We start from the raw sequence: 13,794 nt of genomic DNA, 5'->3' as shown, positions 1-13,794 counted from the left end.
TTCTGTAAAAACCAGCATTGACTTCCTACAATTGCAATAGAAACTCAGGTATTTTTGAGGGGAAATCAGCAGATGAGTAAAAAACACACACAACTCATAACTTGTCTGATAGTAATAAACCTTAATGGCCAATTTCAAAACTAAGATTCTATTTGCCTAGTAATAAACCTTTTATTTCAAAGGAGTCCAGGAAAATGCTTCTTTTAGCAAATTATTGTTTTCAACTACTTGGAAACATGCCCAAGTGTCTTAAAATCTCAAAGCAAATTCCTGAGCCAATTTTACTGCTGGGAGTGAAAATATATTAATGTGTAAGATATATAGTATATAATATATACTATATCATATATTTGGGGCCAGTAGCTTTAAATTAGACTCAAGAAAAATTTCTTCATTTATTTGGGGCGTGTTTGGTTTTCTTAAGCCTGTGCTAAACAGATTTTAGCAAGAAATTTAAAATGACAGTTACAACTGAGGCTTTGGTCCAAGCACAGAGATACAAGCAGGGGCCTGTTTCAAATAGTAGCTCAAAAAACACCCTTCCTTCACTTCCTGTTATTTCTGCCTTCTTCCTCTCACTTGATGCAAATAGCTATAACAATCATAATCTTCCTTATACAAGAACATTTTAAGGTATTAGCAACTGTTCTGAGATCTTTTCCCCCTAAGAAATGTTAAGAATATTAAAACTAGTTATAAGCCAAAAATAGGACTATATATTTTTTTTTTTAAAGCCTTCTCCTCTGAAGGCTATCTGGATATCTTTAACAGCAGCTTGTAGTCTTCTGAAGGAGTTAGCACTTCCCTTGCAGTACCTCGTCTGTTCTGTCCCTGCTACCATTATTTTGGGAAACTTTTTCACTGAGAAATTTGGAACAGACTTAAATAGCCCAAAGGTACAAATTCCTTTATTTCAGAAGTAAGGGTTAATGCAAGATATTTGTCTGATTTAGAAAAAGGAAGAGAATCCAAGTGTTGGGATGAAAATGGCAAAACCAAGGTTGTTTACTGTCCATGTAGTACCAACCCAAACAGTCATTTTTATATTGTTGTAAGGAATTAGTGTAGTCCTACCCTAAGACTGCTCTAGTGAAGCACCAAAGATCAATGAAGGCCTCTGTGATGCAAAGAACCATGCAAGAATACCACCACAAGAGCTTAAGATTTTACTTCACCACCAGTTTTCCAACAAAAAGAGATTAAAAAGTCACTTTCACAGCACACTGTGAGGTCACATGTAGCATCACGATATTCTGTTTGATGAAGAGCAGCATCAGAAACTAGAAACCAGAAATCAGTTAAAAAGTTGATTAGAATTCCTTAATTCCAAACTACCTCACCACATCAGTTCATATTTAAATGTGTTTTTTGGAGAGAAACATCAGATTTTTAGAAGTTGCTGAAAAAAAAAATAAAAAGTCTGACATTAAGAATAAATAGACTGTGGAAACCAGTATCAGTCATCATTATTTCTAAACAAAGCTTTTTTTGCTTACAGGTTTAAAAAGAATACTCAGATTTGTCTATGATTATTTTCAGGGCAGGAACATTTGATGCTCCAAACTGATATTCTAGGTAGAGACAGGATTATGATAGTTTTATTTTTGGCTTGCACCAAGTTCTTGGAACCACTTGTGTATTAAGAGTGAAGCTTCCTGAATTGACTTTTTATTCTACATCGTTGACTCAGGATTTCCTGGCATGTCACCAAGGAAGTCCTCTGCTGGTTGGATTTCAAATATATTTCCCATGTAATACCCAATAGTATTTACAGAGATAATTAGAGCCACATTCCCTGTACTTCAAATGAAAAAAGCCCTGACTTTTGCATTTATAAATATATTACTTTGCTAAATTAACATTTTCATATGATTGCAGTGCATAGTTTGCCTTTTCATTTTGCCCGTGGTGGCGATGAATGAAAGACATTGTGTCCATAAACAGTGTTTAGTTAGTTTTCCAAGTTGCATTAGGAAAAAAAGGAGAGGGACTCTTCTAGTGTGCTTTCCCATTAGATACTTTGGACAATATAGACGATTTAAAAATTTTTTTTAGATTAAAAGATATGTAAGCTCTGACTCATGCAAAATATGACCATCTGAGCTACATTAGTCTAATGTAACTGGGCAATTGGTGAAGTTGTCAGTCTGTTCAAAGTGGTAGTGACAGTCCATTCTCACAGTGCCAGCCTAATGTGTGGTACAAGTTAAAAAAAAAAAAAAAAAATCAAACCACCAAGGCATCACCATATGCTTGCTGTGTTTTCCATTTTGGTATTTCCAGCCAACCACTCTCTTGACATTGGCAGTTGACATTTACCACTGCACCAGCATAGCTAGAAGCAGTAAATTTGTGTTTTGTTTTGTCAGCGACTATAAACTCAGTGCTATTCATCATATATAGGTGGGTCTCCATCACTGGAAAACGTTGACAGTTTCTTTCCATGATTCTGCACGTGATCTTCATTCATCTTCTCCAAAGTTTCAATCTAGAGAGTCAAAAATAAAACCATGCTGAAATCATAAAGCTATGCCAGTAGCAGAAGGCTTCTAAACAGCATTAAAAAGTAGCTTTTGAGGCCAGAGCAGGTATTTAAAATGTTGCTATTTCAAAGATTCAGTAACATGTAACAGCTCAAATACAGCCAGGTACACCTTCAAACGTGTTCTCAACAAGTAACTAAAATGAGCAGCACTCCTTTACAGTCTGAAGCTATGTAACCAAACTGCACCAGCTGCAGGGAGGACTGTATGATTTCTTACGACTTCAGCTGTATTCCTCAAAGTACAGAAGTGTGCCTTTCTCCAATGACACAGAGATCATGGAACTGTGGCACTGTGTTCTCTTTATCTCTTTCTTGCTTTGACCACCTGCCCTAGGAGTCACCTAATTACCAGCTCCCACCTACACCATGCTGGACTAGCATAAACTGCAATGTCATTAGTAATTAGGGAGAGTAGAATTGCCACATTACCCTTACTTTAAGTGGAAGGACCGTTTGACAACTTTTTTTTTTTTTAAATCTGCTATCAGGACGAAGGCCTTGAGGATTTCCAGCCAAAGGCTGAAAACTAAAAGCCAACAGTGACCAAAGATTCCTAAGTCCATATTTACATTAGCATGATTTTAAGTTTCAAAATTAAAAATGCTAGCCTAAACTTTAAATTCAAATGAATTAACATCTAAACCATGAAAAGTAAGCAGTAGAATAATTATTATTTTTAACCCAACTTTCCTTTTGTTGTACAACCTTTAATGTATGTAAGGCAAGACAACAGCTTTTAAACTAAAACAGATCACTAGATTTGCCTTAATGCTGAAATGAATAAACTATATTCAACATTAAGTCTTTTCTGCTTGAGAGCAGGGACATCAGGAAAGGGAGTGGAGAGGTCTGTCAATCTGAGTTTCTGTAAATGTTTCTACTAGGTTGAAATACTCAAGGTTTTAAAAAGAGATGCAGAATGACTGCTGAAGTTTTACTCACAGCAATCACACAAACTAGATCTGGAAAGTTAAGGTATTGCAATAGCTACCATAGCTAATCAAATTTAAATTGTTAGACAGAGAAAGCTATACCTCTGCTTGGAAGTCTACTTCATTGTCAGCTGTAATATTTAAACCTGAGACAGCGTTGAAGAGTTCACGCTCATTAAGTGCTTCTGCCACGCCTCCTTTCTGGAAGAACTAGTCAATATAAAGAGCACACATTAAACACTTTACTGCACAGAACAAAATATTCCTTTGACATTTACCAGTTACTACATTTACCCAAAATTACATTTTTGTTTTTGTTGACCCACAAATAAATATAACTGAAGGAAATTTCAGTTTTAAGTTCTAATGGTATAATTTTACTTTTCCACATTTTTTTCACTTTCAGAGAAGGACACTATCAGCATGGAAAATGTACAAGAGTAATCTTCTACATATCTAAAATATCTTGTATCTTATAAAACATGCAGCATAACAGAAGATTGTCAGACAAGGAGGTTCTACCTGTGAAACATTCCTACAGTCTCTGAACAAAAACTCAAGTCCATGAGGATGGGTTGGCTCCACAGACTGACTGACATCAATGAGCCAGACCTGTAGTCACAGAGAAATAGCAATTCACTTTGTATTAGCATTTCACAGTAGATAAAACTTCCCCCTGCCCCCACCAAATTAAAACCAAACTCACCTTCCCATCATGCCAAAGCATGTTGTATTCACTCAGATCTGCATGGACCAGGTTGCACTCCCTATATAATTGCTGCATCATCTGCAAGGAACCAAATTAATGAAGGAAGTATGCTATACTCCAAAAAAATATTGTCAGCATGACTTAAAAAAAAAAAAAGCCAAAATAACTGCAAAATAATCACCCACATAATTTACATATTTTTTACCCAAGTCTTTAATATACTTCCATCCAGGGAATTGCAGTTTTGGTAAACTGCCAGCAAACTAAACTGAGCTTAGCTTTGGCAAAGTCAGAAGAGCTACTCTGGTAAACTCAAGTCAGCTCTGCCAAGTAGTCCAAGTGCAGGAGACAGATAAGCATATTCTCTAAATATATGTCACTTTCACTCCTATCACATGGCAAGCAAGTCTCATAGTTGTAAAGACTGAGTCCTAACCAGTACACAAATTCACTTAAGACACAGCTGGGTTGCTCACTGGTCTCATTCATTTGAGACCTAGACCACTCCTGTTACCAAGCTGTAGGGCTGGTTGCCTGGTAGGGTTTTTAATATCTATAACGTAAGAGTGAGTAGACAGCAGATAATAGGAAATTAAAGCATCCACCAAGCAATATTCTAATTAATTCTACAGTTTATAGGTTTGCTGAAGAGGGGGCAGGCAATCCACTGGAGAGTGCTTATGTATTGTAAATTAAGTGTTTGGTAAGCCCAGAAAGACTTCAGAGAATTTTCTAAACCACATACTGCTTCTGTAAAAGGAGGACTACTTGCTCACAATTCCTCTGCTGCTAAGCATATGTTTGTCATCAAATTCCAGTATGATTTCCACTCAGATTAAGATTAAATTTAATTGTATTTTTTCCAGTGCATAATTTCTTACTGATTCTAAGTCACGCATTAAACAGCAGCAAAATAAGACTTTGGACTTCGTATCTTGAAAATTATGTAAGCATACTGAAAAGTAAATAAGTACTCATTTGTCCTTACACCTATTCCCTTAAAAGAAAATACAACCCAGAACTGGAGGAGAAATCAGCATCATCTTACGTTAAGAATCTGATAGTAGGCCTTTTTCATATCTTCACTACTAAGTGTTACATCTTTTAGTTTAGGAGCTGGGACTTGATCCTGGCCAATGAAAGACATAACCAATACATGTTTCTTAAGGATAACCACTTGAGGACAAGGAATTCCTGCATTTTGCATCCTGTGGATCAGAAAATAGGTACTGATTAAGAAAAACAGAATAAAAGCTTGAAAGTCCCCAAAGTTCTAGTTCCTGCTACCTCATTTGCAATCTGAGACTTCCGTGAAAAATCTGATCCAGAGTAAACAAAGTATTTGAGAGAACTGAAAACTGAATAATTATATAAATTTTACAGTATTTTACACAGGAAAATTCAGATTCTGAAGTTATAAGTGAATCTAAAAATGCTCACTAAATACTAATCACTTTTACAACTAGAACCTGTTAACTTCATGAGCCTGTAAATTCTGCTGCAAAATCACTGAAGGTGATGACACAGCTTATAAAATTATAAAGAAAACCAGAGGCTTATTCAATCTGTACCAGGCTGTATATTATTTTGGCCTAAAAGTCAAATGCCCAGACAGAGAGTATCTTCCTTAAACAGAGAACAGGAAACTGACAGGCATTTGGCAACTACACTTCCTTTTTTTTTCTTTACCTTGTTAAGTTATGCATTTCTTTCTCAGCCCACATACGAATAATTTTTCGTGGATTCAGTTTACTGAAGCGGTCTTTAAACCTGTAGTCATCCTTAATGTATTTGTCACGGTTCTTGAATTCATTAAGAGTTGTTTTAAACACTTTGATGGCACATTCTGGAGGAATAACTTTATCTTCAGTTGCACTGCTCATGGGAAAAGACAAATACATAACAAAGATAACTATTCACATATTTACAAGCAAATGCATGGGTTTGGGCTTCATATATTGCAATATACAGCAATTTTTCATATAAGAGAGGATCTAGTTTTCTATCACATTTAGAAGCCAAATTAAGATTATAACAATACTATGATTAAACTTACATATGAATGTTCAGGTTTTGGCATTTTGATTCTAAGTTGTTTATCAAATAGGTTACCTCTCCCAATTTGTTAAGACACATCTTTCTCCCCAGTTCAAACTTTCTCTCTTGACATCTCTAAATATATTATCTGTATTTGAGTTTCATTAGTTCTTTCTCAACCATCACTGGTTTAAACTCAGTTAAACACAATGCAGTTGCCATAATGTACCCTAATCCTTCCAGTATGGCAGGAAGGATTCAAGAAGTGAGCAGCATCTCAACACTACTCTCAAGATAACCTGAAAGTAACAAACAGCACCTCCACTGAGCTGCAAATACAGAGCTGGCAATAGAGCAATCTCTATGGAAAGACATCCTTCAGGTAGCCCAAGATCCTCATGACAGCTCTGTGGTCTAGGGCAGGTCGGTGCAAAGAATCTCTCAAAAATCTGAAGATTTCTTTTCTATAAAAGGAGTATATATTTTTCCACAGAAAGGCATGGTGGATCTGTCCCCATTCATTAGTAACTTCCAAGGAGGAAAGCAGGGATTCTTTTACTTTATGATTGGTATAATTTGGTTTTCGGATTTTATTATTATCTGCGTATACGCGAATACAGCCTTTAAGTCTCAGAAATAAAAAAGGTGCAGATGTTTAAATATTTTTGTGTTTTCTGCTTTTTAAATCATCTCTCATACTTAAAACAATCATCAGTAACAAACAATATACTCACTTTCCTCCATAGGCATGAAAAACAACAGATTCCTTTCCCGTGCTGATGCAGCCTGTGATGGTCTCCAACATCCCAGAATTGACCATCTTGTACAGAAGTAAACGTGTTTTAGGATCCACTGCTTTTTCCTACAAGAAATGAATAGGATTAATAAGCAAGACATGAATACTCAATTCAATAAAGCAATTCTTTGCTTTATAATGAGTTTAGAATATTTATATACCACAAGAATTCAACTAAGTGGAAATAATAATGTATTAATAAAATTTATCTCAACTGACAAAGGGAAGAAAAAAAAGCCAAACCAAAATAAACATCTGAAGCAAAGCAAATCTGCTCCAGGATTGATTTAATAATCTTAGTATCCCATCAGCTGTGCAGCACATAGAATATCTTACTAATTGCACATATAGACTGTGGCTCGACAGCACTTTCTACAGTGTTTTCAAGAAGCCTTTACAAATCATGAATCACAATATCCTCAGCATTATATTTCTTTGATATAAGTAACAATAAAGCAAAGCAAAACACACAAATTTGAACAAGTCCACATCAGGAATTACCAGAGGCCCTACTTAAAACTCAGCCATACAGTCTACCAAGTAAACTTCTAAATTATTATGCCAGTTGGTCACCTCATCCTCCTGAACCTTGTTATGAAGACAGATATTTGGAGCCATATGGTTCAACTGCAGGGGATTAGTCCTCTGGATGTTTCTATAAATAACTTCCAGGCAGTTTATTCAACATAGCAGATTAAGAGACAAGTTTAGAAAGACAAAGACAAAAAAACAGTAGCTGCTTGCTCTTACTTCAACATTATTTTCACAGTAATGCAGCTCAAATAGCCTTTTTCTAATAGGAGCTAGCTGACATTATTTCTTTCAGCAACATTAACATAATGTTGCTTAGCTGTTTTACTAAAAATGTAATGTTGCAAGAAGTTTCCCAGCAGTGTTTAGCTATTACACAAGATGAGGAGTAGATCGAGAGACTTGATTAAAAACATACAGCAGTGGAGTGCTCCTTCTTCTCATGAAGCCTTGCACTTCGACGTTCCTCAGAGTATGCATGCTGTTTTAAGGCATTGAAGACTTGATTTGACAGCTTTAAATCCATTCCAATTCCATCCCCAACTTGGAATTCAGGTGCAAACTACGAGCAGAAATAATAGAAATTTAAGCATTGTTACTAGCAGATGCCAAAAGTTGGCACAAACAAATTTCTCATTCCGATTTGGAAAAACTTGGGATAGATTTGGACCTATGTGAAACCCACTTTGTGCAATGTTGTCACTATGCTAAAAAAACCCACTGCTTTAAACTCAGAACTCAAAGTTCTGTCCAAATCAATATGAGATTACCTAACATCCTGCAAAAGTAGTACTTGCAGCATTTCCTTATTTACAGAAGTTGCACCAGTTACCTTAAAAAAGATTAAAGGTATGTACTACAGATAAACAAACTGAAAAGCTGTAAGTCAAGGAATTGACTGAAAATAAGTTACTTGGCTTATCAGAAAAAAATAATTAGAAGAGAGATTGCACAACATCTGTGCTTTTCAAAAATAGCTTTTGTGTTTTATTTGCTTGTGTGACAGACTTGCTGATAGTTTTGTTTTCTCAAGAGAGTTCTGTGCACATTCTTGAATTGCTCAGTAACAAACTACTTTTAAAGAGAAAACCCACAAAACTCAAACTGCCAATGTGAATAACCAATAAAGCAAAGAGTGCATTGCTATCATCCAACAGGGAAAAAACAGAAGTCAGTCCCCTACCCAGCAGTACTGGTGGACAAGCATTAGCTCTTTGGCTGAATTGCAGCATTCCAGTTTTACACACAAAATAAGTTTCCTTAAGTTTTCACTTACATTTTCCATGCGAGCAGTGTTTTTTCTTCCACATACCACTTCATCATGTTTCGTAGTAATGTCTTTACCTTTTCCTATGAAACCCCTTCTTGGTGTAGTAGTAGGTTTATCTGCCCGCAGTGAGAAAAAGAAATCAAACTTTACACCTAAACAAACATAACCAATGCTTACAGAAATCCCACAACATCCACAAAAGTAATATAATTTTATTTATAAAACAGAGTAAATTACTTCAATTATATGATCTTAATACAGTCTTCCTCTATCCTAAGCGTGACAGCTCCTTTGGCTATGTTACAACTTCTCAGTCTTCTATGGGGTGTCAGACCCATTTCTGGCATGCTACAACATGTGCAGAAGATATGTAACTATTTCATCCAAACGTGGATGACAGATGAGCACATCCCACAGTACTTCCCATGTACGCTGGTTATTTTGCCAGATTCAGCCACTGAAGCTAATACACTGGCAGACAGAAGCCTGAAGTTACCCACCCAACCTCCTGCTGACACCTCCCATTGAAGTGACCTGATTTTAAATGTAGCTGGTGTCTCTCCTTACATTAAAATAAGACCTAATTTAACTCTGTCATACTCTCAGGTCTATTGGCTGAAGAAATTCTATTGTTTAAAGCTGTCCCATACCTGCTCTATATGGATCATGACGGGTATCCTGCCAATCAACCTCATCCTCTGAGCTGTCACTGTCATAGGGATGCACCTTCCGATAATTTTCAAAGGATATGGAAACTTGAAAAACAAAACAAATAAGCATGTCTGTGATTATTAGGGATTTGCTACTTCCTCACAGCTCTGTCAATTTAAGGTAAGTGCCAAAAACAGCTCCAAAGCAAAAATATTCTGATGAAGGTACCTTTGCTATCTCCATTGATCTTCTTCTCTTCACGCCGAAGCTGCGCATCATATTCCCTGTCAAATTCCATCTGCAGCATCTGAGCTAGCATTAGATCACTAGAAGTGTCAATATTTTCTCCTGTAATAAATGGTCCTTCAGCAGCGCTACATTAGATAAAAATAGGAATTTTAAAAAAACTAAACACAACAATCTAAGCAGAAACACTGCTTTATACTGCTTTCCCACTCTATACAACAGACTTCATGCAGAGCTGACAGAAAGGAATGGATCTCAGCTGTCTGCCTCCTCTCCAAGCCAACACAAAATATTAATAGATCATTACTTCATTTCTCTTTGCCACTCATTAACAATGTAAATTTTACTTAAACTTTTGCTTGTTTACCATTCTGCAAGAAGCATTAAGCTCTATTTTTAAGATGTTCTTCAGGAAAAAAAAAAAAGAAGGCATACAGGTGTATGCACGTGTATACTTATTTATATGTTTAAAGCATCCCAAATATTGTTGCCTTGTTCTGCTTCACAGGAAAGATAGTCAAAAATTGTAGAATTTTAGAACTAGTAATCTCTTAGCCTTTGTTTAGAGCTTTCAGGTAGTGGGAGGATACAGGTGATATACCTGACAGTTCTCAAAATAACATTGTATATTGTTGAAAAGAGTTCCTAAAAAAGTAGGAAAAAAACATTTCTCTAAATACAGCTTACAGACTGTGTTAACACCCCCAGAAAATACAAAGAAAACATCAATAAGGAAGGAAGAGCATCAGGGAAGAGAATCTAAGGAAGACTTTTAGCTGAGGAAGCCATCTTCACTGAAGAAAATCTGAGGAAGCAGAGTTAGGGGGAATGGGCAAATCATTTACTATACTGCTATGCACTGAGCACATTGTAAGAAAATGCACAAGAGAGAAGGTGGCATCACAACTATGGAGATCACTACTCCAGGACTTAAACTTACGCAACCACTTCAGGAAAAGCAGCATTTTCTTCTTCCAGTTGCAATTCTTTTGCCAGCTGTTCACTCATTACATCAGCAAGAGAACATGATATTGATGTTGTGCTAGGGGCTCCCCACGGACACTGTAAATAAACATTTTATTCAAGTCAGCAAGACTTGTGCAGCGCCAACACAATAATCAGGATTATTAGCTATCGCTGGCTCCAAAATAAGCTCATGTAATCCTGTAAGGGCTCTTCTATAGATACTTGGGGAACTACTCAAAGAGTAGTTTCATAAACTCAATCGGGAGAACCGGGGTTGAAAAATTGTTGATAGTCACTTACTAATGAAGGAAAAAAAGTCAGTTTGTCAGTGTCGGTACCCTCTGGAGACAGGGGTAAAGTTTCCCCAAGAGGTTTGCAAACAAACAGACACACAACCTATGTAAACTTCTCTTGGAATGCCCAACAGCAATGGCTTACGCACAGCTTCCTCCCCCGCTCCCAGAGCGCTGAAAGGTCAGCCACCGTAAAACATGGCATCTCAAAGCCGCACAGGGATACAACAGCTCGCTCGGGAGGCGGGGGCTGGGGAACGGCAAATCCAAGCAAGCCGGGACTCGCTGCCTACCGCCAGGATAACCGAGCTCACCCGGCTCCAACTCCCTCGGAGGGAAGCAACTCAGTTACCGGGCTGGCACAACAGCTCTCCCCACCAGGGAGCTCATTGCCGGCAGCAGCAAACCGCGCTGGGGTCGCTCTGCCGAGTGACCGCCACCCTGGTGGTGCCGGCACCACCTCGAGCGCCCTCCCCACGGCCCCAGCGATCCTCCTCCTCCTCCTCCTCCTCCTCGTCCAGCTCCCGGAGCGCGGGCAGCGTCGGGCGCGGCCCCGCGGCGCCGGCACTGCGCTCACCTTGCTCTGCCAGGCGGGGCCCGGCCCGGCGTCGGGCGCGGCGGCAGCGACTCCCACCGCGTCCATGGGGCACGCAGCGGCGGGCGGCAGGAGCGGCGTCTCTCCGCGACTGCGGAGCCTTCCGGGTCCTCCGCGGGTCCCCGCGGCCGGCAGGCGGCCCATTGGCCGGGGCTGGCCCGCCTTTCCGGTGATGTCACCGGGCGGCCGCGCCGCGCCGGCGGAGCCCCGTGCGGAGCCGCGCCCGGCCGCCCCTGCCCGGCGGCTGAGGGGCAGCGCCGGGCTGCGAAAGGGAGAAATTTAATAGCTGACGCTGGTTTTTTATCTCGGGAAGTAACCAAGGGAACCAAGGGTGGGAGGGGAGAAAAAACCCAAAAAACAACAAACCAAACAGTAAACCAGCGGCAAAACAAATGGATGGAGTCCAGAGAAGGGTAACGGAACTGTGAAGGGCCTGGAGCACAAGTCTGATAAAGAGCGGCTGAGGGGCTGGGGGTCTTTAGCCTGGAGAAAAGTTGGCTCAGGGGTGACCTTATGGCTCTCTACAACCACTTGAACGGAGGGTGTGAGCAGCTGGGGTCGGCATCTTCTCCCAGGACCAGAGAACATAGCGTTAAGCTGCGCCAGGGGAGGTTTAGATTGGACATTAGGAAAGTTTCTTCACAGAAAGGGCGATTAGATTGGAGTGAACTGCCCAAGGAGGTGATGAAGTCACCGTTCCTGGAGGTGTTTAAGGAAAGACTGGATGTGGCACTCATTGCCATGCTCTAGTCCACTTGGTGTTTGATCATAGATTGGACTCAGTCTCAGAGGTCTTTTCCAACCTAATTGACTATGTGAAATGAAATACTTAGCATTTGTTTTTATTTCAGGAAGTAACTGAGGGAACAGGAGAAAATACAACTAATTAACCAAACCATAAGCAAACAAATTAATCTGATCCCAATTCTGTAAGTCACTGTAGATCCAAATTTAAATACTTTGTATGTGACCTGCTGCCTTTTATATCTCAATTTTATATGTAATGTTTATCTGGAAAACAGTATTGTGACTAAAATGCTCTATTTCCAGGACAGCAATGAAATTATAGTTTTGCTATGACATATTAGGTCTACTTGGGCAAGTTTCCTTAAAGGAAGGAAGCAATACCTAGAAATCTCCTCTGGCTGGTTTATCACCATCTGTTGAAGGTATCTGTCTGCAGTCAGACAAATGCACTGTCACTGTTGATAATCTGAAAACCAGCCTAGGAAAGCTGCACTTCTGCAAGGGCAGAAGTGGTAAGGGATTCTGTGGTAAGGAATCCCCCAGCCTGCTCAGAGTAAGTTCCCTGTTTTACATCTAGCAAAGCCTGTACTGCCAGGCAGGCCCAGTAAGGCCACTCATATCAGTTCTCAGCCATGCAAGAATCAGCTTTGTTGGCCAAAGTTCCTCTTATTTGTCCTTAGCAACCTGCAATGACGTAACACGTTATGATCTCCTAAGACAGTTGGTTCCAGAGTTCACTACAACAGAAAGTTCCCAGCTAAAAGACATACCATTTGGAAGAGGGTAGGGACCTAGGTTGTAACACACAACCTGCAGGCATGACACAGGCTTGTGCCACGAAGGCATTTTAGGATCATAGAATTATTTAGGTTGTAAAAGACCTTTAAGATTGTCAGGTCAATGACACACAGCACTGCTAAATGCTGGCAAGAGTGGCTTTGTCTGGTGACGCAGTACCAGCATGTTTCTTACCCTCTCTGCACTTTTCACCCTGGTGAAAAGAGATTATTTTGTTCCCTTTGCAACTGCCTTTTGGCATATGAAGATTACTGCATGATCCCTTCTATCTTCTTGGTCTAAAATTAACAGTTTTATATATGAGCAGAATATCAAAGCAATGTCCTGCTGCCCTGGTTAAAATCATTATTCTTGCACAGCTGTACAAGCACTGATTAAGAAAATGGGTTTTGGTAGGTTTTGATTCAGAAAGACACGAACAGTAACTATATATTCCTATGTCTTGTTATTAAGCTTTTAGTTTTCAAAAATAAGTTTTCTATTTTAGTTTCTTAAATATTTCCTGATTAGGACATGATCCCATGACCTCTCATGTGAATAGATCAAGCTTTGAACTGAATTGTGTTAAGAAATTTATAGAAATTTACCTCTTCATTCTTAATCCCTCACTGTAAGTGGTGTACAAGAATTCATACCTGCCTCTGTATTTGGCTGTAAGAAAATATATCATTGCCCAAG

At 39.0% G+C, this 13,794-nt stretch overlaps 1 protein-coding gene across 1 annotated transcript; it reads right to left on the bottom strand.

Moving 5' to 3' along the window:
- Window positions 1–886: 886 nt before the first annotated feature.
- On the bottom strand, window positions 887–11,664 carry RIOK3 (RIO kinase 3). The gene is made up of 13 exons (XM_021551528.4): window positions 11,554–11,664; window positions 10,658–10,779; window positions 9,700–9,845; window positions 9,471–9,575; window positions 8,827–8,936; window positions 7,969–8,112; window positions 6,958–7,085; window positions 5,876–6,061; window positions 5,235–5,394; window positions 4,184–4,264; window positions 4,000–4,089; window positions 3,580–3,687; window positions 887–2,488 (listed from the first exon to the last, which is right to left on the bottom strand). Exons 1-13 carry the CDS (start codon window positions 11,617–11,619, stop codon window positions 2,387–2,389), a joined length of 1,548 nt encoding a protein of 515 aa, XP_021407203.2. The 5' UTR covers window positions 11,620–11,664; the 3' UTR covers window positions 887–2,386.
- Between the last annotated feature and the right edge of the window lie 2,130 nt (window positions 11,665–13,794).

Source organism: Lonchura striata, chromosome 2 (genome assembly GCF_050655825.1).
Source record: "Lonchura striata isolate lonStrDom1 chromosome 2, ASM5065582v1, whole genome shotgun sequence".
Taxonomy (NCBI): domain Eukaryota; kingdom Metazoa; phylum Chordata; class Aves; order Passeriformes; family Estrildidae; genus Lonchura; species Lonchura striata.
This window is presented reverse-complemented; position numbering and strand designations above follow the sequence as displayed.